General features: G+C 41.3%; 1 protein-coding gene across 4 annotated transcripts in view; it reads right to left on the bottom strand.

The window, feature by feature from the left end:
• The window catches only part of Nsd1 (nuclear receptor binding SET domain protein 1), a 96,822-nt gene that overhangs the window by 46,757 nt on the left and 26,018 nt on the right, over positions 1–24,047 (bottom strand). For 3 of the 4 annotated variants that reach the window (XM_048334101.1, XM_048334102.1, XM_048334103.1), the window contains 4 exons: positions 21,666–21,838; positions 15,686–18,278; positions 4,292–4,416; positions 682–949 (listed from right to left, as the gene is read on the bottom strand). In XM_048334101.1, the coding sequence (XP_048190058.1) occupies positions 682–949; positions 4,292–4,416; positions 15,686–18,278; positions 21,666–21,838 (3,159 nt within the window). The remainder of the gene's footprint in view (positions 1–681; positions 950–4,291; positions 4,417–15,685; positions 18,279–21,665; positions 21,839–24,047) is intronic. The other variant, XM_048334104.1, reaches the window with a different exon arrangement.

The following is a 24,047-nucleotide window of genomic DNA, read 5'->3' as shown; positions in this document are numbered from 1 at the left end:
GCTGGGAATATGGCCTAGTGGCAAGAGTGCTTGCCTTGAATACATGAAGCCCTGGGTTCGATTCCCCAGCACCACATATATAGAAAATGGCCAGAAGTGGCGCTGTGGCTCAAGTGGCAGAGTGCTAGCCTTGAGCAAAAACGAAGCCAGGGACAGTGCTCAGGCCCTGAGTTCAAGGCCCAGGACTGGCAAAAAAAGAATTATAAATTGAGAAGCAATTGTTAATTTTAGGGAATATTTATTTATACTTATTAGCTGCTTACTCTGTTCAAATATTACATTATATATTATTATAGTATGGTCTCTATTTTAAACATGAAGAAACAAGTTCAAAGATTAAGTAACAGAGGTTTTGGTGGACTAGATGCCTGGAACATGGGGTTCCACTAGTGAATAACACCCCTAGCCAAATTCTGTTATCCTGATTGAATGGATAACCAACTACCATGAAAAGCACAATAAAACCAAAAGGGTGTATTTATAAGTATATTCTCTTCAAACTGCATCACAAACTACTATGTACTCACTAAATGATATCAGTAACTTATTTTTAGGATATGCTACCCAAAAGGGGGCAGTTTTTTGTACGTAGTCAAATATGCTTTAAATCTAAAAATACAAAAATATTCTATTGCCAATAATCATATCTGCTTTTATTCGAAGATCCCATCTCCACCTTACCTGGGGTTTTAACAACCAGGTCCTCAGACTCAAGAGCCAGCTGTGGAGACACTTCTTGAGCCACAGGTACAGACAAGGTCAGTTGTGGCAACTCAGCATGTCCACCTCCAAGGTCTGAATGAGCCAAAGGCCCTTCTAGAAATGGGGCTTCCCTCTCAAGAACTGGAGGTTCTTCTTTGGTTGAAATCAAACAATTTTCATCCACCTGCTTGTTTTGAACATTAGCCCGACATCGACCTAGGTTTTCTTCTTCACAGTGGGAACTTACCTAAAATCAGAAGAAAGCACAAATAGAATGAAAAAGACCAAATTGCAGCAGGGCCCTGGCGGCTCATGCCTGTAATCTTAGCTATTCAGGAGACTGAGATCTGACTGGTTCAAAGCCAGCCTGAGCAAGAAAGTCATGAAGCTCTTACCTCCAATCAACCACCAGAAAACTAGAAGTGGTACTGTGGCTCAAAGGGATAGAGTGTTAGCCTTGAAAACCTCAGGGACAGTGCCCAGGCGGAGTGCAAACCCCACAACCAACAACAACAACAGAGACAAACTTGCTATAAATTAGAAAGGAAAAGAAAAAAAAACAAAACAAAAAACCAATGTACTTAAGAGATGCTGACACAAAAACAGCAGTTAAGCCTGAGAATGTTTTGCAACAGGAAATAAACCATAAAATTAGAAGTATCAAATATGTAATTCCATTAATAAAATTATCTAAAAGCACCAGCACCAGGGGCTCATGCCTACAATCCTAACTACTGAGAAGGCTGAGATCTGAAGATCATAGTTCAAAGCCAGTCCAGGCAGGAAAGTCCATTGTGAGACTCTTATCTTCAATTAACAACCAGAAAACCAGAAGTACTTCTGCGGCTCACAGTGGTAGAGCACTAGCTTTGAGCAAAAAGGCTCAGGGACAGTGCCCACACTCTAAGTTAAGCCCTACAACCAATGCCCCCCCCCCCCCAAAAAAAAAAAAAGAAAAGAAAAAGGAGACTAAGATCTGAGAATGGCAAAAGTCCTCAAAGGGGTGGGGGGGGGGGGGCACAGGCCTAGTGCAGTAGAGCACTGGCCATGAATAGAAAAAGCCCAGTGTGGGATGCCTTGACCAGAGATAGATAGACAGATAGTAACTGTCAGGGTCTAAGGGAAAAAGGAAATTTTTGGTTACTGGATACCAAATTTCAGTCTAAAAAGATGAAAGTTTTATTTTATTTACTTGATCTGACATGGGGCTTGAACTTGGAGCCTAGTCACTGTCCCTGAACTCTTTTGCTCAAGGCACTATAGTATTCTACCACTGTGAGACCAGTGCCACTTACAGTTTTCTGGTGTTTGTCTAACTGGAGATAAGAACCTGACAGAGTCTTACAGACTTTCCTGCCCTGGCTGGCTTTGAACCTGATCCTCAGATCTCAGCCTCCTGAGTAGCTAGGATTACAGTCACAGCCACCAGTGCCCAGCATGATAATTTCTTAAAATGCAAGCTGAGTAAGAGTATGAGGTCCTTATCTCAAGGCCCACTAGAGGCACACAACAAGTTTCAGGAAATAGATGAGGATGAATGTTGCATAACAGTGTTGCATTCTTAATGACATAGAACTGGTACATTTAAAATAGTTAATATGGGGCTGGGGATATAGCCTAGTGGCAAGAGTGCCTGCCTCGGATACATGAGGCCCTAGGTTCGATTCCCCAGCACCACATATACAGAAAACGGCCAGAAGCGGCGCTGTAGTTCAAGTGGCAGAGTGCAAGCCTTGAGCGGGAAGAAGCCAGGGACAGTGCTCAGGCCCTGAGTCCAAGGCCCAGGACTGGCAAAAAAAAAAAAAAAAAAAAAATTTAAAATAGTTAATATGGTAAATTTTGTTACATATTTTTTATTCATTTCTTTAGTCAAAGTGATGTACAGAGGGGTTACAGTTTCATATGTAAGGCAGTGCGTACATTTCTTATCCAACTTGTTACCTCCTCCCTCATTTTCCCCCTTTGTTATATATTTTTTAAATAATTTCTTATATGCATCTATTTGCTACTGATAATTACACTAACACACCAAAATCTCCATTTATTATAGCTCATGCCCTTGAAAGCCAGAAAGTCAGCCATCTTTCCTAATTATTACCCAGTAGGGTTTCCATGTCTTCAAATGACCATTTCACCTCTCCTAGACTTTAGCCAATAAATGATAAAGTCTAAATGTCTTCATTTTGTATTCTCTAACAACATTTATGAGGACTTTGCAACTATGTTGGAGGTTTTTCTTAAAACTATCTGAGAAAGGGCTAATGAGGTAGAGGATTCCTTTAGAATCAAAGGTCACACATAGTATACTGCTTCTTGAAGAAAAGGGGATAGATAAAACATAACATGTAAGAGAGGAATCAATTCCCATTACAAATAAGTGGATACTATAGACCTTCAAGTGCCAGGCAGTATATGACACAAAACCATCAATAAAGCTTATAGATCTAACATCCATTTAAAATAGAACACAGCAAATTGAAAAATCAAGCTAAGCCTGACACCAGTGCCTGATAGCTGTGCTCCTAACTACTCAGGAGGCTGAAATCTGAGGATGGTGATTTGAAGCCAGCCCAGTCCTATCTCCAATTAACCACCAAATAGATGAAAGTGGAACTGTTGTTGTCTCAATTGGTAGGGTGCCATCCTTAAATGAAAAAAGCTAAGGAATAGTGCCCAGGCCCAACACCCCCATCCCTGCCCCCCCACCAAAAAAAGTGCTACTGAGGATAAACTCAGGGCCAGCTTCTATGGATTGAACTAATTATTCTTCAGAAGAGGGAAAAATATAAATACACATACAGTACAGATTCATTTATCCCTTTCCTAAATAATAAACACTAGATGCTGTACTACAAGCTCAGGATAAAACAAACAAGCAAATAAACAAAAAAAACCTGGGGCTGGGAATACTTGGCTTAGCAGTAGAGTGCTTGCCATGAATGCACGAAGCCCTGGGTTCAAGTCCTTAGCACCACATAAACAGAAAAGGCTGGAAGTGGAAGCCAGGGACAGTGCTCAGGACTTGAGGCCAAGCCCTAGGACTGGCAAAAAATAAAACAAAAACTTGAAAGGGCCAGATTCTAATTAAAGACATTGTTTCATGTAGTCTAACTAAAGGATACTTAGAAGAAAGGAGGGGAAGGGAGAAGGAGAGAAGAAAGAAAGAGAAAGAAACACAAAATCATTCTGAAGTACATAACTAAGTATATAAAGAAAATAGCATAAATAACCTCTATGGAAGCTGTTAATCAATAGGAATTTGAAAGGGATAAGCAAAGAGAAACACATTCACCTGGAGATGGGTACTAACAGGAAGTGAGGTTGGGCTAAAGAGGAGAGTGAATGAGGATGAATGCAGCCCAGGTAGATGACTTGCATGTATGAAAATAGAACAAAGAAACTTGCTGAAATTACTTTAGGAAATGGGGGAAGGGAGCCATGAGGTGAGATTGATTGGAAAACATTGCATACCATGAATGGAAAATTCACAATGACATAAATCCATCCCCTGTGGAAAACAATTATTGTCTCATGAAGGCAAAGTTACAATTTCCAAATAGGCCCAAGTTGCTGAAATGTTGAAACATACCTTGTGCACTTGTTCCTGTACCTTCTTTTGCTTTTTTTTAGGAGCAAATATCTGATCATATTCTTCTGTATATTCTAGAAGCCACTTGCTTGGCTTCCTAAGGCGTTTCTTCTCTAATGGCACAGCTAAATAAGGAGAAATATGTTCAGTATTAACCAAAAATCCAGAGGAAATGCCACTATTTATGAAACTATCCCCACAGTCCCAAAAGTAGCAAGATGCAAAAAAAAACCCCAGCTTAAATGACAAGAGCCTCAAAAATTGCTTTGGTATACCATATGCACAAACTAGGTGTATGGAGGTGAGGTAATGTTATACACAAACACATTATTTCAAACAAGCAGCCTATCTAATCATAAGAAAATGTGAAATTGAAAATTATTCTAGTATACTGATTGACACTAACACAAGTAGTTAATATGTACCTAAAAATATAGGACATATATCAAAAAAATTGGAGCAACTATCTGATCCTATCCTTACAAATATAAATATACAAACAAATAAATGTCAAACAATTTGCTCCTAGAATTTACAGAATATGGTCATATATTTGTTCCATTTTATATCATTTTAATTTTACTAGATACCTAGATATTTAGACTGAATATATCTCCCTAAGCAAAATCACTTCACAAGGGGCTGAATAATGTGGTTTAGCGGTAGAGTGCTTGCCTAGCCATGAAGCCCTGGGTTGGATTCCTCGGCACCACATAAACAGAAAAAGCTGGAAGTGGTGCCATGGCTCAAGTGGTAGAGTGCTAGCTTTGAGCACATTTTAAAAAAGCCAGACAGGGGGCTGGGGATATGGCCTAGTGGCAAGAGTGCCTGCCTCATATACATGAGGCCCTGGGTTCGATTCCCCAGCACCACATATACAGAAAATGGCCAGAAGTGGCGCTGTGGCTCAAGTGGCAGAGTGCTAGCCTTGAGCAAAAAGAAGCCAGGGACAGTGCTCAGGCCCTGAGTCCAAGCCCCAGGACTGGCCAAAAAAAAAAAAAAAAAAAAAAAGCCAGACAGTGCTCCGCTTAAGACCTGAGTTGAAGCCCCAGGACTCGTCAAAAAACAGGTCACAATTATCTAGAGAAATAGTTAAAATTAGGTTTTACAGAAATGAATAATATATTTCTGAACAGAAGATACATATAGATAGACCTATCTAAATATATAATTTCAATGTAACTTAAAAAATTATATGCCATGTATGCAAAAGACAGGAAAACAAATATAGCTATCCATCAGTGTCTGGCAGAGCCTGTTCCCAAAGCCTGCACATACATCAAAATCTACAGATCTATCAGGCGCCAGTGGCTCATGCCTGTAATCCTTGGACTCAGGGCCTGAGCACTGTCCCTGGCTTCTTTTTGCTCAAGGCTAGCACTCTACCACTTGAGCCACAGCACCACTTCCAGCTTTTTCTGTTTATGTGATGCTGAGGGATCGAACCCAGGGCTTCATGCATGCTAAGGCTACTGCTAAGCCATATTCCCAGCCCCATGTGAGAATCTTTTAATTCCAATAAACTGCCCCAGGACACACACACACAGCTATAGATCAATAAAAAAAAATTTTGATGGGACTGGGAATATGGCTTGGCGGTAGAGTGCTCGCCTTGCATGCATGAAGCGCTGGGTTCGTTTCCTCTGAACCATATAAACAGAAAAGATCGAAGTGGCACCATGGCTCAAGAGGTACAATACTAGCCCTGAGCAAAGAGAAGCCAGGGACAGAGTTCAGGCCCTGAGTCCAAGCAAAAAAATAGAATAAAAAATTTTGGTTGGTTGTGGGGCTTAAATTCTGGGCCTGGGTACTGTCCCTGAGCTCTTCAGCTCAAGGCTAGTTAGTGCTCTACCACTTTGAACCATGATACCACTTCCAGTTTTCTGGTGGTTAGAGATAAGGGTCCCGGGCTGGCTTTGAACCTCGATCAGATCTTAGCCTCCTGAGTAGCTAGGATTACTGGAGTGAGCCACCGGCGCTGGGCAGTAAATACTTTTTAAGTAAATAATTGTTTTAGTCTGCAGACATCAAAAATCCCTAAAAGGCATCATGTTGGCACATGCCTTACATAAATCCTCCCCTGAACCTTAAATCATCTCTAGATTGCTTCTAATTCCTAACATAATAAAAATATTATGTAAATAGTTGCATAATCACTAATAGAACAAAAAAAAAATCTAGCTGTGAACCAGTGGCTCTTGTATATAATCCTAGCTACTCAGGAGGACCACGGTTCAAAGCCAGACCAGGCATTTGGAAAGCCCCTGAGACTCTTAGCTCTAACCACTAGAAACATGGGAGTGGTGCTAAGGCTCAAAGTGGTAGAGCAGGAACCTTAAGCAAAAAAGCTGAGGGACAGTGTCCAGGCCCTGAGTTCAAGCCTCACAAGCAACAAAAAAAGGAAAGGAAAAGGAAAAGAAACATCTGTATATGTCTCTAGTACAGATGCCATTTCTACTTTCCAAATATTATTGATTTGTAGTGGGTATCATCCATGACTACAGAACCCAAAGATAACAGAATGTCAACTGTGTGACATTTTTCTTGGAATGACAGTGGAAATATCTATTACAATATCTCAATATAATAACATTATTCCACTTTGTGTGTGTGAATGAGAAACAAGGGGAGGGGAGAGGGCAGAAGAGAGGGGAAAACACACACAAAAAGAGTTTTTTAAGTTTGTAGAACTAGAGATCAAACCCAGGGCCTCAGGGATGCTAGGTAAGCAGTCTACTACTGAGGTACACCCTCACCCCACTTTGAGTGTTCACAAACTAATATGCTATAATCACACTACTACAGTCATTTAACTGTAGGTGATTTTTACTGGGAGCATAAGTGAACACCTACATCATTCAAGCCATAGTCTGCTCAGAAGACAAAGAGACATTCTGCAAGTGTTCTGTTAACCTCATAGAAACAGTTCTTGTCTCAGTTCAAAGTGGTATTACTCATATCCTCTCAATAAAAGCAAGAGTAAACTCAGTATTTCATAGACCACCTGGGCACACAGTTAAGACTACAAAAAGACATATAAGCACAAGCAAACTACAAGTTAAGAGGTTTCACTCCGTAGATACTATTTATGGAAGTAATATACAAAAGCCCAAGCAATGATGGCTCCCGCCTATAATTCTACCTTACTCAGGAGGCTGAGATCTGAGGACTACAGTTCACAGGCAGCTCAGGCAACAAAGTCCTGGGCAGGAAAGTCCAGGTGAGACTCTTTACCTCCAATTAACCACCAGAAAACCGGAAGTTGAGCAATGGCTCACAACGGTAGAGCACTAGCTTTGAGTAAAAAAAAAAAATCTCAGGGACAGTGCTCAGGCTGAGTTCAAGCCCCACAATCAAACCCTGCCTCCACTCCCCCCCCCAAAAAAAATAACAAAAGTATTCATTACAGCAAGACATGGAAGTCCATTTCTTTTTACTAGCCTTAACAGCTTTAATTTCATAGTAGCATTTTTTCCTCTACTTATATATTAAAGACTGAAACAGTTATCAAAAATATATGCCTACATTGAAAACAGGTGGGGAAGTAAAAAGAAACTTTCCTTTGTATAAATAATGTAAGCTAATAAAAAATTATAAACCTATGGTTGTTCCCAATTATGGAACTAATTAAAACCTGAATACCACTGTATTTTCTATGTTAGATAATAAACCTATAAATGAATCAGAGAGGAGAATTGTTCTGAAGAATTACTTCAAAGAAATTAAAACTATAAACAAAAGTAATTATTTTTCCTAAATTATCTAAAAAACCTATCTATCTTTTTAAAAAAGGCAAGGCTTGTCTTTCAATAAAATATGCATTAATACCCATAGCAGTTAATAGCAAATCTTTTATGTTCTATACCAAGTAAATTATTGCTTTAATAAATATTAGGTATCCCATGCAAATTTTCAAGCACTAGTAACATTTTTGATAGAGAGGGAAATATAGGAAATACTACTGGGGGTTATGTATGTTCTTTCTAGGTAACGCATGCCATTTAACAATATCTCTAATCTCATTTCAAACTGCTAGGTAAGTAATGATCCCTTTATTTTATGAATAATATAATTGAGACTCAAAGGATAAAAATGAGTCAATCATCCAAGTGGCAAGACCATGACATCAACCAAAACCTGTCAAAATCCAAAATACTTGGTCGTTTTCTTTTTTGTTTTTTTGCCAGTCCTAGGCTTTGGACTCAGGGCCTGAGCACTGTCCCTGGCTTCTCTTTGCTCAAGGCTAGCACTCTGCCACTTGAGCCACAGCGCCACTTCTGGCCATTTTCTATATATGTGGTACTGGGGAATCGAACCCAGGGCTTCATGTATACGAGTCAAGCACTCTTGCCACTAGGCCATATTCCCAGCCCTACTTGGTCGTTTTCATTCTCAGTATTCAAGTTCAACTCAGATCCTTCAGCTTGCTAGGTTTGCTAGCTCACTCAGCTGTTTGGGGATGTGATAAAGAAACTATCTCATAAATGTGTTGTTAGACTTCACTAGGTGCTGGTAGCTTACACCTGTCATCTTAGCTACTTAGGAATCTGAGATCTGAGGTGTGCGGTTCAAAGCCAGCTGGGCAGAAAAGCCCTTGAAACTATTAGCTCCCATTGGTAGAGCTCTAGCCTAGAGCAAAAGAGCTCAGCGTCAGTGACAAAGCCCTGAGTTAGTTAAAAACTTCAGGGGAGGGGCTGGGGATATAGCCTAGTGGCAAGAGTACCTGCCTTGGATACATGAGGCCCTAGGTTCGATTCCCCAGCACCACATATACAGAAAATGGCCAGAAGCGGCGCTGTGGCTCAAGTGGCAGAGTGCTAGCCTTGAGCGGGAAGAAGCCAGGGACAGTGCTCAGGCCCTGAGTCCAAGGCCCAGGACTGGCCAAAAAAAAAAAAAACTTCAGGGGAAAAAAAGAGAAAAAGACACACACACACACACACACACACAGAGATGAAATGTAGGGCTTTGCAATGTTGTGTAGTTAACATGAATTTAATATAGAACAAGTATAAAATACAGACTCAGTAACACAATAAAGGAACCATTTTTTACCTTTCTGATTCTTATACAAACTGAATTGTTTTAGGTTATTAATTACACTAAATGATAAATTATCAAAGATTAGAAAACAATTATCCATTGAAGACAAGTTTAACAACTCATGGCACACTAAAAAAAAGTATGTTTTTATTGAATAACTTTTTCTATCATTTTAGTTATATGAACATAGTAACATTTCATATCCTGAGTTATAAATAATGAAGTACCTAAAACTAAAATTATATGTAAATATTTGAACATTACAATGAAGGGACTTGGTGAAATACTCCTAAGAAAATGACAGAATCTGCTTTTATGATACACTCAGCTCATGCCTATAATTCTAGCTGAGGAGGCTGAGATCTGATCTAAAGATAAAAGGTTAGAAGCCAGCCCAGGCAGGAAAGTCGATGAGACTTTTATCTCCAATTAACCACCAAAACACTGGAAGTGGAACTGTATGTAGTTCAAAGTGGCAGTACAAGCCCTAAGCACAATAGCTCAGAGACTGCACTTCCAAGTCCTGAATTCAAGCCCCATGACAGATTAAATTTAAAAATTAAAAATAAATCAAAAACAGCTGCTGTACACTGTCTCACACCTGTAATCCTAGCTACTCAGGAGCCTGAGATGTCAGGATCATGGTTTAAAGCCAACCCAGGAAGGAAACTCCATGAGTTTTATCTCCAATAAACTACTTTTAAAAAAGCCAGAGGTGGTGCTGTGGCTCAAGTGGTAGAGTGCTACCCTTGAGCACAGACTCTGGGTCAGAGCCTGAGTTCAAGCCCCAGGAGCAGCTTGAGCGCGCGCGCATACACACACACACACAGCTGGGCTTGTGGTTCAAGTAATAGATAGTGCTCGACTTAATTGAAGTCAAACCCTAGTATCACAAATAAAGGGAAGGAGGGAAAAGGATTATCTTACAGGAGCCAAGTGATACTATTTAGCAGCTAAGGCTAAGGTAGTGAGAGAAGGAAAGGTCAAGTAAAAAGTGTGTACAAAGATGGATGACAAGGGCTGGGAATGTGGCTTAGCAGTAGAGTGCTTGCCTAGCATGCACAAAAGCCCTGGGTTCAATTCCTTAGCACCACAAACATAAAAGGCTGGAAGTGGTGCTGTGGCTCAAGTAGTAGAGGTAGAGTGCCTTGGGCAAAAAGTAGCCAGGCACAGTGCTCAGGCACTGAGTCCAAGCCCCAGGACTAACAAAAAAAAAAAAAAATTGTTACTAGAAGCTTCAAAAACATTTCTAGGGCCAAAGCCAAAGCAATGTAGTTTAAGACCACATGGAATTAGTTAGCCTAGCTGGATAGTAGCTTTAGCCTACAAAGGAGAAAAAAAAGAGTAAAGATGTTTGGAAGAACAGGAAAACAAGGCATAATTTCTTGATTCACTGCAAACAATAAAGAAAAAAAGATTCTAACCAAAGATAGAAGCTGGATGTCCTACTACTTTTGCTTTTTAATACCCAAGGATAAGTGATGACTGTCTTACTACTACTGCTTTTCAGATAACCTATTTAAATTAATAGACCACAAAAAAGGAAACAAAAAGTAAAATGTGACCTAGAATTATGCCTGTAATCCTAGCTACTCAGGACACTGAGATCTGAGAATCATGGTTTGAAGTCAGCAGAGGCAGGAAAGTCCACGAGACTCTCATCTCCAATTAACCACCAAAAGAGCCAGAACTGGAGGTATGGGTCAAGTGCCAGAACTCTAGTAGTCATAAGGAAAAAACAAAAACAAATAAACAGTATCCAGGATGTGAGTTCAAGCCCCAGGACAGGCCCACATATGCATGCATCCATGTGCACACGCATGCGCGCACACACACACACATACAAGATGAAAAAGGTTGGATACATTCAAAACGAATTATTTGCAAGTATGATAATAGAACAATGAAACCTAATCCTAGCTATTCAGGAGTCTGAGATCTGGGTACTGTGATTCCAAGCCAGCCCAGGGAGGCAAAGTCTGAGATTCTTTTTTTTTTGGCCAGTCCTGGGCCTTGGACTCAGGACCTGAGCACTGTCCCTGGCTTCTCTTTGCTCAAGGCTAGCACTCTGCCATTTGAGCCACAGCGCCCCTTCTGGCCATTTTCTGTATATGTGGTGCTGGGGAATTGAACCCAGGGCCTCATGTATAGAGGCAAGCACTCTTGCCACTAGGCTATATCCCCAGCCCCAAAGTCTGAGATTCTTATCTCCAATTAACCACCAAAAACCTCAAGTGGTGCAGTGGCTCAAATGGTAGAGCACTACTAGCCTTGCGCAATAGGAGCTCAGAGACAGCACTCAGGTGCAGAGTTCAGGCCCAAGACTGGCAAAAAAAAAAAAAAAAGAGGATCACAAGTTCTGGGCCAGTCTGGAATACTAAAATAAATCTACCAGGGACTGAGGTGTAACTTAGGGTGGAACACACGCCATAGGGTTAACCCCAAGGACCACAATCAATCAATCCATCAATAAACTGACTATATTAAAACTCATTCTATGAGGCCATTATACCCTCATACTTAAACTAGAAAATGATATCTCTCTCACACATTTGCAAACACCAACAGAGAAAACTACAAACATCTTTTATAGGTGAAAAACAAATCCTCAACAAAATATAAGCAAAATCTTTATTATCACCAAGAATGCAAATAGATTAAAAATGTAAAAATCAATTCCCAACTAACAAAAAGAGGGGAGAAAAAAATCAATGAACTATATCACATTAACTGAAATGATCTCAATAGTTACAAAATTATATTTAACAAAGTAGTGGTATAATCGTTAATCTTGAAGGTCAACTTGATTAGATTGAGACGCATTTAGATTAGTTAAAGCACACTTCTGGGTTTGTGAGGGATTTCCAGAAAATTAAGGGAGTAAGACCATCTCGAATGTTGACAGGGCCACCCACCTAGTAGGCTAGGAACTCCGATAAAAGGGGCAGGAACACAAATGAGGCTCAAGGATTAGAGTACCAGCCTTGAGCAAAACAGATAAGGGAACAACAACCACCACCACCCCCGCCCCCCCAAAAAAAAAGCTAAGGGAGACTTCCAAGACCCTGGGTTCAAATCCCAGTACCTACAATAAAACCAAGAATACAACGGTAGTTCAAGCTAACCAAGAGGATGAGATCTGGGGATTGCCATAGAAGGCCAACCCCATCCCAGACACACAAATCCATGAGACTCTTTACATCCAATTAGCCACCCTAAAAAGCCAGAAGTCAAAACGAAGGGACAGTGGCTGGGGATATGGTCTAGTGGCAAGAGTGCTTGACTCGTATACATGATGCCCTGGGTTCAATTCCCCAGCACCACATATACAGAAAGCAACCAGAAGTGGCACTGTGGCTCAAGTGGCAGAGTGCTAGTCTTGAGCAAAAAGAAGCCAGGGACAGTGCTCAAGCCCTAAGTTGAAGGCCCAGGACTGGCAAAAAAACAACAACAATGAAGAGACAGTGCCTAGGTCCTGAGTTCAAGTTCTAGTATTGGCATAAAAAACAGTTCTTGGACTGGGAATATGGCCTAGTGGTAAAGTGTTCATCTCGTATACATGAAGCCTTGGGTTCGATTCCTCAGCACCACATATATAGAAAAAGTCAGAAGTAGAACTGTGGCTCAAGTGGCAGAGTGCTAGCCTTGAGCAAAAAGAAGCCAGGGACAGTACTCAGGCCCTGAGTTCAAGCCCCAGGACTGGCAAAAAAAAGCCAAAAAAAAAAAACCAAAAACCAAATAGTTCTTATCAGGTTAAGGTGACACAAGGCCATTCAAGGGTACTAAGAGCTACATACATACACACATACACAGGCTCAAAACGAACAAGCAAGAAAACAAGTCCTAAAATCCTTTTTTTTTTTTTTTTTTTTGTCATGGCTTGAACTCTGGAACCCTGGGCCTGGGCTCTGTCCCTGAGCTCTTCAGCTTAAGGCTAGCACTCTACCACTTGAGCCACAGCACCACTTTGGTTTTTGAGAAGGTTATTGGAGATAAGAGTCTCAGACTTTCCAACCCAGCCTGGCTTTGAATGGTGATCCTTAAATCTCAGCATCCTGAGTAGCTAGGATTACAGGCTTGAACCACCAGCCCCCAGCTAGACAATATAACTTTTGTTTTATTTTGTTTTTTGCCAGTCCTGGGGCTTGAACTCAGAGCCCGAGCACTGTCCCTGGCTTCTTTTTGCTCAAGGTTAGCACTCATCACTTGAGCCACAGCGCCACTTCTGGCTTTTTCTATATATGTGGTGCTGAGAAATTGAACCCAGGGCTTCACGTATATGAGGCAAGGACTTTACCAGTAGTCCATATTCCCAGCCTCGACAATCCAATTTTATATACAAAAATTGGGGGGGACTGGGAATGTGGCTTATCCGTAGAGTGCTTGCCTAGCATATATGAAGCCCTGGGTTCGATTCCTCAGTACCACATGAACAGAAAAGGCCAGAAGTAGCTTTTTGGCTTAAGAGGTAGAGTGCTAGCCTTGAGCAAAAAGAAGCCAGGGACAGTACTCGGGCCCTGAGTTCCAAGCCCCAGGACTGGCAAAATATATATTTGAAGAGCTGGAGTCCTTACATATCCTAATTTCAAAACACATCACAAAGATACAATGAGCAGGGCTGGGGATATAGCCTAGTGGCAAGAGTGCCTGCCTCGGATACACGAGGCCCTAGGTTCGATTCCCCAGCACCACATATACAGAAAACGGCCAGAAGCGGCGCTGTGGCTCAAGTGGCAGAGTGCTAGCCTTGAGCGGGAAGAAGCCAGGGACAGTGCTCAGGCCCTGAGTCCAAGGCCCAGGACTGGCCAAAAAAAAAAAAAGATACAACGAGCAAAATAGTATGGTATCGGCATAAATACAAGCAGACCAATAGAATAGAACATACACACACACATATATATGTATAAATATGGCCAGATGTTCCGCACAAGGATGCCCCCAACTATACAATAGGGAAAGAACAGTTTTTTTCAACAAGCAGTGCTATGAAAACTGCACATATACATGTAAAATTTAAAAATAAAGGATCTTTATCTTAAAACATATTTCAAAATTAAACAAAAAAGGGGAGAAGACTCCAAGACAAAGATGAAGTCTTTTTTTTTTTCATTTGCTTCCCCAACTATGACCTCCTAACACAGATAACAAAACAAAAATAAACAAAACAGGTTGCATCAAACTCGGAAACTTCTGTGTAACAAGTTACCAACCAAGTGAAAAGGAGCAGGACATTTGTTTTACAAAAGCCCATCTCTAAATTAGGTTGGATAGGTATTTGGTGTAAGGTTTATTAGGAAAATATTAGATTTCAATGAAATAAGTTAAGCTTCTTTAACCAGTCTGTGCAGAAAGTTGCAGGCAACCCAGCAAAAGGTGTGACATTCTATTGGAGCCACGGCCCCTGCCCATTCCATTTGGGTTAAGATCAAGGACAGTCTGACAATCATCTGGAGGAATCTACACTTCACCCTGACCACCTCTACGGTGGAAAAAGCAGATGGGACTCCATCACTGATTCCTGATTGGAGATACAGCTGATTCCTGGTGGGAGACTGCTTTGGATCTACTAAATGAAACTAAGATTTTTGTGGGACATCCTTTCTGTGATAACCCTCCTACTTCTCTGAGTCCACTGGAGTTGACAAGCTCTATAAAGTTAGATATTGTAAGAGATTTTCAAGTAGACAACTGATGATGGAGAATTCAACGTGGTATTCAGGCAAGAAAGAGAACTTCATTCCCGAACTGCTGGCCTGTGGCCCAGGTGATACCTGGCCAGAGAGAAGGGGTGAACCCTGCCCAGCCCTGCCTTATCTACAGCAGGGGTTGGGAGGTGTGGCCAAGTGAATTAAGATGTGACTTCCCGGAAGAGGAAAGTAACTGCCTCCAGGTATGTCGATTACCCAGGTAACTGGGTGGAGACTTAACCAGGTGGGGGGGCATCTGCGTGGAGTCCTCCCGGGGTGGAACTTACATTTTATCATTAAAGCTTACCTACTACCCAGAAACTTACCAACTGGTCCTAAATTTTAGGCCCAGAGCCTCTCACTTACCTTACAGATTGGGTCCCAAAAATGTCAGTACATTTTTTTTAATGTAGGAATTGGGAACAGGAGCAAAAATGTTGTTAGGACTTAACTAAAAGGAGGACAAGAAAAGACCTCTGGTAAAAATGTCAGAAAATATACTGAAATCCAAACCCGATCTTCAAATTTCACAGCCAGCCACACAAATCCTTTTATCATTCAAGTGAAAACCCTTCCCTCCCAGTTTCAAGTTTCCATGAAAACATCACAGTCAAAGAACAATGAATGGCTTCTCCAATCCCTTAAGGACAGAGTCAGAAGCCCTTACCTGGTTCAGGGAGCTCAGCCTGTGGAGTCAAACTTGGAATCCCTGGCTCCTTTTCCACATCCTCCATGCTGGTCCTGGATTTATCACTAAGATTCACTGGTGGCCCAACTGAATCTGAGTGACTCGCCTCATTAGGATCTGTCAGGGGGTCCTCAATTATGTTCGTAGCAGGAGGAGTTCTGCGCTCTGGGCACTCATCTAGCTCTTTCGGTACTGCAGGGTCAGCAGGAAGCAAGACCCCAAAGACACCCTCAGAGTTCTCTTTCTCCCGTAGTCTGTTAGTACGCTTTCCAGGTTTAGTGCGCCTTTGGTTTAAAGGCTGCCACCGCTTTTTAGGTACCACTAGATGTACACCAATGGTTTCCACATTCTCGTTATTCATTTCAGAGTCCAGCTCTGGGCCTTTCTTATCCTCAAAAGAGTGTCCTTTTTCAGGAATTTTGTCGGGGTCAGGCTGTTGAACCTTGTTATCAAAATGTGCATCAGACAAATGGGCTTCTTCACTTGTTAAATGGCCCATTAATTGAAGAGGTTCTTTAGCAAGGTCTTCGGCCCCACCCCTGGATGGGCCATTCACTGTACTTTCACTCTCTTTGTCTCCCTCAAGAGTAACTTCCCCAGTCACAGTGGGAAGTCTCACCGCGGGAAGCCGGTGTACTTTTCGGTGCACTTTTCTTTTCCGCTCAGTCTTTAAGACTTTCTGTTTTGATGAGTTCCTTACTATCTGGGCTGAAAATGCTTCCCGCAATTTGGATGATGGTTTCATTCCACCACAGTGGCGCCTAGTTACACAGTTCGAACGGCTTTTCCCAGGAGCAGGCAGATCTCCTTTGTCAGATGCTAAGCTAGGTAGGGAGGCAGATAACTCCTCAGACAAAGAGTCACCTCCACCAGGACTAGGCCGGCCAGAGTCTTGAGAGCCATCTCCATTTTTTTCTTGAATTTGAGTGGAGCTTCCAGAAATCAAAACCTTAGATGCCACTACAGCACTAGTGGTAGAAGAGTCCCCTCCACCAGGACTTCTGTAAGGAGCCATGCTTTGAGCAGTCATCAACCGTTGCTCCTTGGTCTTACTATCATGCATATCTTTTAACATCATTAACAATGTACTAAATTTGTAGTCAGATTCAATAGGCATATGATTCTGGCTAGAAGCAGAAGAAAAAAGTAATGGTTTCGATGGCTTCGATGTTACAGAATCACTGATGTCCTCGTTTAAAGATCTGTAAGAGAGTTCCTTCAATTCTGACAGAACATGTTTCACCACTGCAGTTTCTATGTCATTGGAATCTCTGGTTTTCTCATGCATGTTGTTCAGTAGTTTTATCCCATCTACTTTCCCACTTTTAGGAATGCTGGCCAAAGGAGAACCTTTGGATTCACTAGAGCAGTATTTCAAATTGTGGTCCTCATTTGTAACTTGAGGTTCTACCACAACCGGGCTTTTGTGTTTGTACTTTATATTTCGGAACTTGGGCTGTTTGCTTTTTGAATGTAATAGAAGTTGACTTGTACCTCTATCCTTTATTAGTGAGTTCTCACTGGGAATACTTGCTGGTGTGTTGAATTTTGGAGAGAGACCATCATTTCTAAAGTCTATCTGGGGTTTGTGGACAAGAGTAGACATATTAAGATCAGAGAGATTAACCTGAGACATCTCAGTTTCTGGCTCTGCTGTCTTAGTACAATCCACCAAGTGGTTTGTATGTGAATTAGTAATGACAGATTTTTGCTTTTCTTTAACACTAGAATTTTTGGAAGGATACCTAGAATGCTTTAACTTTTCGTTTTTCTGCATGGATAACATGTTCTCTGTTCTATCAAAAGAATCTGTAATTTCAACGACACTGTCATCAGACTCTGAGCTCTGATCTGTGGCATCCAGATCACTGCTTCCCTCATCAGAAGTGGTACAGATACTAATGGAATCACTTTGCTTTTCCTCATTACCAGCCCCGATATAGCACAGCTGCACTTTTGAACTGCACACCAAGCCTGGCTGGAGTTTCTTTTTCTCCCCAACACGTTTAGAGAGCAAGGTACCCTCAGACAAGTCCACTAAGGAATCACAATTTGAAGTCTCATATTCTTTCTTTGAAGTGTTTTTTCCACATGAGGAAAAGAGGAAACTTCCTGGGGCAGTGCTGGACCCTGTGAGACTATTTGCCATCCTGGAAAGTTCATTAGAAGCCTGCTTATCAGATATATCCCCAGAGATGAAGTTTAGGCCAAAGCTATCTGGAATTTTCCCCCTCCGTTCCTCATTGTTTGATTCAAATTGCATGGGACCCTTTTTCACACTAGTCCTTTTTGGATTATCAGAATTTTTTCTGGCTCGAGACTTAGCACAGGGCTTTTCCTTCTCATCTGCAGAATGTTCAGAATCAAAATCCAGAGATTTCAAGCAGCCATTAAGCAACAGCTCATGTTCTGATTCAGGATCATTTGTACAATCTTCAAATGGCATATCCTCCTCACTGTCCAGCTTGATTGAAGTGTTGACACATTTTCGGGTCTTTGATCCTCTGGGAACATCATACTGTTCAGCAAGGCCAACACTGGCTTCCCATTGGCTCAAAATTTTCTGAGGAACCTTAAATTTAAAGGAAAAAAAGATAATTTATCGTAGAAATGGAAGATAATGAATAGCATCTTTCAAAGCAGAAGCTTTCTCAAACCCTGTCTGCCCTCACCCAAGGCCCTTTCATGGAACCAACAAGGTAATAGCTGATTGCCAGCACCACCACTACCAAGATAACCAGTCATTACTGGAAACATCAGTATCATAAACTCTCCGCTTCCTTGCCTTTATAAGGACAAACCAGTGGACTATAAAACTACTCATTTCATATTTTAAATTCTAGGAATAATACAACATCTTTTTAAATTATTTAAACCATGGAAACATTACAAATGTGAAACACACCTAATTTTCCAAATCTTTCCATCCTTGCCTCTTAACAACAGTCAAGATTCTAAAAACAATTACTATTCACAGGTATTTGAGTACTTGTGAACTGAATCAACAAGGTTACCAGATAGTGGGTGTAACTTTCTCTTAGAAGGTTGGATAAAAGGATCATCAAGGGGGAGAGGGGCGGTAGGGGATACCATGGAGTCCTTTTGTTTTTGTGCTAGTACTAAAAAGCCTGAACTGAGAGCCTATTACTCATTAAGCATACTTATTATTTATTTTGGTGCCAGTACTAGGGCTCGAACTCAGGGCTTTGAGTTCTAGGTTAGCTTTTTCAATCAAGACTATTGCTCTACCACTTGTGCTAAAACCACTTCCAGTTTTTTTCTTTTTCTGGTGTCAGTACTAGGGCACCAGAGTCTAGGCACTATCATCTTTTTCATTCATGGCTAGCACTCTTATCAGTTGAACCATAGCTCCACTTCTGGCGTTTTGGTGGTTAACTGAAGATAAAAGTCTTACTGTTTTTCTTGCCTGGACTGGCTTCGAACCATGATCCTCAGATCTCACTCTCCTGGATAGCCAGAATTATAAGCATGAGCTATGAAGACCCAGCTTGGAGTTTCAATTTTAAGAAATAAGAATTATGTGGTAGTAAAGCACAGTCTCTGTACTCACAAGGCTCTGAGTTGAATGCCCAAGACCACAAAACCAAAAAAGAACAGGAACAATTTCACATTACAATTACATTTAATACCATTTATTAGTAGACTTTATTTGCTTGAGATGTGTATGCTTTTTATTTTTTTTGCCAGTCCTGGGGCTTGAACCCAGCCTGGTGCTGTCCCTGAGCTAGCACTCTACCACTTAAGATACAGCACCATTTCTGGCTTTTGCTATGATTAATTAGAGTTAAGTCTCACGTACTTTCTTACCAGAGCTGGCTCCAAACCTCGGTCCACAGATCTGTTTCCTGAAGTGGCACTGCGGCTCAAAGTGGTACAGAGGTAGACTTGATCAAAAATCTCAGAGACAGCACCCAGGCTCTGAGTTCAAGATCCAGGACTGACACAAATAAAGCCTTATGGTAACGAGGGATCCCAGAATTTATGACATTGAATCAGAAGGATCACAGAGTTTGAGGTTAGCAAGTACTGTATATCAAAAGGTAAAAATGAACAAAAAAGGACTGGGAATATGGCCTAGTGGTAAAGTGCTGGCCTCGTATACATGAAGCCCTGGGGTCGATTCCTCAGCACCACATATATAGAAAAAGCCAGAAGTGGCGCTGTGGCTCAAGTGGTAGAGTGCTAGCCTTAAGCAAAAAGAAGCCAGGGACAGTGCTCAAGCCCTGAGTGCAAGCCCCAGGATTGGCAGAAAAAAAAAAAAAAAGAACAACTATAAAGTGAGCAAAACAAGAAAGGCAGTGTCATTCTTGTTAAAAACAATAATCACGGGCTGGGAATATGGCCTAGTGGCAAGAGCGCTTGCCTCCTACAAATGAAGCTCTCGGTTCAATTCCTCAGCACCACATATATGGAAAACGGCCAGAAGGGGCGCTGTGGCTCAGGTGGCAGCGTGCTAGCCTTGAGCAGGAAGAAGCCAGGGACAGTGCTCAGGCCCTGAGTCCAAGGCCCAGGACTGGCCAAAAAAAAAAAAAAAAAAAAAAACAATAATCACTTCAGAGGGTAAGAAGCAGAAATTTCATTTTAATGGTCCCTCTCTTCTAACATGGGAGATAACAAAAAGATTGGTTAGGAGGCTGGGAATGTGACTTAGTGCTCGCCCAGCATGCATGAAGCCCTGAGTTCCATTCCTCAGCACCATATACACAGAAAAACCTGGAAGTGGTGTTGTGGTTTAAGTGATAGAGTGCTAGCCTTGAGCAAAAGAAACTCAGGGACAGTGCCCAGGCCCTGAGTTCAAGCCCCAGGAGTGGCAAAAAAAAAAAAAAAAAAAAAGACTGGTTAGGCTGGAAGTGTGGCTTAGCGGTAGAATGGTTGCTTCACATGCTTGAAGCCCTGGGTTTGATTCCTCAGTATCACATATACAGAAAAGGCCAGAGTGCTATCCTTGAGCAAAAGAAGTTGAGGGACAGTACCCAGGCCTTGAGTTCAAGGCCCAGGACTGGCAAAAGAAAAAAGAAAAAAATATATTGGTTATGCCATATCATACTGTCATCTCTAAAATAAGGCAGAGGTAGGCAGAAATCACTTCTCAAAAGACTGAATGAGCTGCTGCTGGTGGCTCATCCCTGTAATAATCCTAGCTACTCAGGAGGCTGAGATCTGAGGATTGTGGTTCAAAGCCAGCCCAGGCAGGAAAGTCCAATTAACTACCAGAAAACCAGAAGTGGCACTGTGGCTCAAAGTGGTAGAGTGCTAGCATTAGGGACAAGAGTTCAAGTCCCACAACCAACAAAACAAAAAATACTGAGTTGAGCAACAGTGGCTCACACCTGTAATCCTATTCAGGAGACTAAGATCTGAGAATTGAGGTTCAAAGTCAACACAGGCAGAAAAGTCTTTCAGACTATCTCCAACTAATGACTCAAGCTATGCATCAAGTGGTATAGCAACTGGCTAGTAAGTGTGAGGTCCTAAGTTGGAACCCCAGTAGTAAAGAGGAAAAAAAATAAAATTAAACACACACACACGAGTTGGAAGTGTTTCGAAAGATAGCACCAGGTCACTTATTAAAAACAAAACAAAAAAAAGTTACTTTCTGCCAAGCACTGGTGGCTCAGACCCAAAGTCCTAGCTACAGAGGAGGCTGAACTCTGAGGACGGAAATTTGAAGCTAGCCCAGACAGACAAATCTGAGTAACTCCTTATTCCATTTAACCAGAAAAAGAAAAAAGGAATAGAGTTGTGGCCAAAGTGACAAAACAGACAACAAAAAGAGCCATTATGCTCTACGTTTAAACAAAAAAAAATATGCTTCCTCGCCATTTCCTCAGATACACTAATACCAAAGAAAAGAGCTTATACTTTAAATATAAGCACTGCTATTCTTCATTCTGCTCATCCCTAAATAGTTCTCAAAAGACTGCTTGGGTTTTTTTACCTTATGCCTATATCCTTTTTCTTTCTGCTTCCCCCTTTTCCTAAGGACAGGTAGTTCTTCAAATTGATGCCTGCCTTCAAACATGACGATTGCTTTTCCAGCCACCCAGGCTCTTTCAGAAGGGTCTCCAAAAGCCTCCACGTAGTACTCACGATAGGGTCTCCGATTGGCAACTAGATAAGGATAAAACTCAGAATCATTAACTCAAAAAGATGATGTTTACCATCTAGATAACAGTTTTACCTCTATTACCAAAAAAAAAAAAAAAAAAAAAGCATGTGGTTGGATTTAATATGGTGAAGTACCCAAGAAAGTAAGCAATCTAAGGCCCTAAAGGAAAAATTTACATATTCAATTATGTGTAAAGAAAATGCTTCTTTGGGGCTGGAAATATGGCATAGAAAATGCTTCTTTGCTTTTGAAAGAATCAATGGTTTATGGAGTTTGTGGACATGTATAAAAATAGAACAGTGAAGCTCGTTGAAATTCTATTAGGAAATGAGCAAGGGAGAGTGATAGGTGTAGGAGATGATGAAGTTGATTGTAATACAATGCCTATGTGTGGCCATGTCACAAGTTCTTTATATAGCTACTATATGGAAATTTAAAAAAAAAAGCCTGGGACACATAAGACCAAGTCTCTGAGTGAATAACTCATTTAATTCCCTTATTACAAACTACATACTATTTCAAAACAGAAAAAAGGGTTCCAAACATTCCTTTCAAAAAATAGAAAAGCCACTGGGCACAGGTAGCTCATGCCTATAATCCTAGCCACTCAGGAGGCTGAGATCTGAGGATCTCGGTTCAAAGCCAGCCTGGTCAGGAAAGTCCGTGAGACTCCTATCTCCAGAAAACAACCAGAAATTAACCATCAGAAAGCCAGAAGTGGCACTGTGGCTCAAAGAGTGGTAAAGGGCTAGCCTTGACCAAAGCACAAGGACAGCATCCAGGCCCTGAGTTCAAGCTCCATAATGACAAGAAAAAGAAAAGACCACATCATTTGTAACACAAAACAAAGTCTAGGTAGAGATTTAAAAGTTGAAGTAAGTGGGGCTGGGAATATGGCCTAATGGTAAAATGCTCGCCTCATATACATGAAGCCCTGGGTTCAAGTCCTCAGCACCACATATATAGAAAAAGCCAGAAGTGGCGCTGTGGCTCAAGTGGTAGAGTGCTAGCCTTGAGCAAAAAGAAGCCAGGGACAGTGCTCAGGACCTGAGTTCAAGCCCCAGGACTGGCAAAACAAAACAAAACAAAAAGTTGAAGTAAGGGACAAGTATAAGAGTTGATTTGGGGCTGGCAATGTGGCTTAGTGGTTGAGTGCTTCCCCTGTGTTTCATTCCTCATTACCACATAAACAGAAAAGGCCCAATGCGGCACTGTGGCTCAAGTGGTATAGTGCTAGCCTTGAGTAAAAAAGAACCTCAGGGACAGTGCCCAGGCCCTGAGTTAAGTCCCAGGACTGGTCAAATAATAATAATAATAATAATAAAGTGGACTGCTGGTCACTAGTGGGTCACACTTGTAACCTAGCTACCCAGGAGGCTGAGATCTGAGGATCATGGTTCTAAGCCAACATGAGCTAGAAAGTCCATGAGACTATCTCCAATAAATTACTCAGAAAAAGCTGAAAGTGGGCTGGGAATACAGCCTAATGGCAAGACCGCTTGCCTTGTATACATAAAGCCCTGGGTTTGATTCCCCAGCACCACATATATAGAAAAAAGCCAGAAGTGGCGCTGTGGCTCAAGTGGTAAAGTGTTATCCTTGAGCAAAAAGAAGCCGGGGACAGTGCTCAGGTATTGAGTCCAAGCCCCAGGACTGGTAAAAAAAAAAAAAAAAAAAAAAAGGAAAAAGCTGAAAGTAGCACGCTGTGGCTCAAGTGATAAAAGTGCTAGCCTTAAGCAAAAGAAGGTCAGGGCCTGAGTTTAAAGCCCCTGGACACGCCAAAAAAAAAAAAAAAAAGTTCATTATTTCTAAAACTTCTGTCAATATCACAATTGGAAGAATAGCTAATATATAAAGAAAAATTTAATAGCAGGACTATTTTTCCATAATATTGCTTAAAATTTGCTATATTTTAGTGGCTGAGAATGTGGCTTAGTGGTAGAGTGCTTGCCTTGCATCCTTGCATGCACGAAGCCCTGGGTTCAATTTCTCAGTACCATATAAACTGAAAAGCCCAAAAGTAGTGCTATGACTCCAGAGACCGTGCCCAGGCCCTGAGTTCAAACCCCAGGACTGGCAAAAAAAAAAAAAAAAGGCTCATTGTGGGGAGGGGCTCATTTTAAATATAAGCTGCTACATTTAAACAAATAAAATTTCCTAAATTCTCTCCTAATTGAACAAAATTCTTCAACAGAAACAGTCTAGAAATAA

Source organism: Perognathus longimembris, chromosome 25 (assembly GCF_023159225.1).
Source record: "Perognathus longimembris pacificus isolate PPM17 chromosome 25, ASM2315922v1, whole genome shotgun sequence".
Taxonomy (NCBI): Eukaryota; Metazoa; Chordata; class Mammalia; order Rodentia; family Heteromyidae; genus Perognathus; species Perognathus longimembris.
This window is presented reverse-complemented; position numbering and strand designations above follow the sequence as displayed.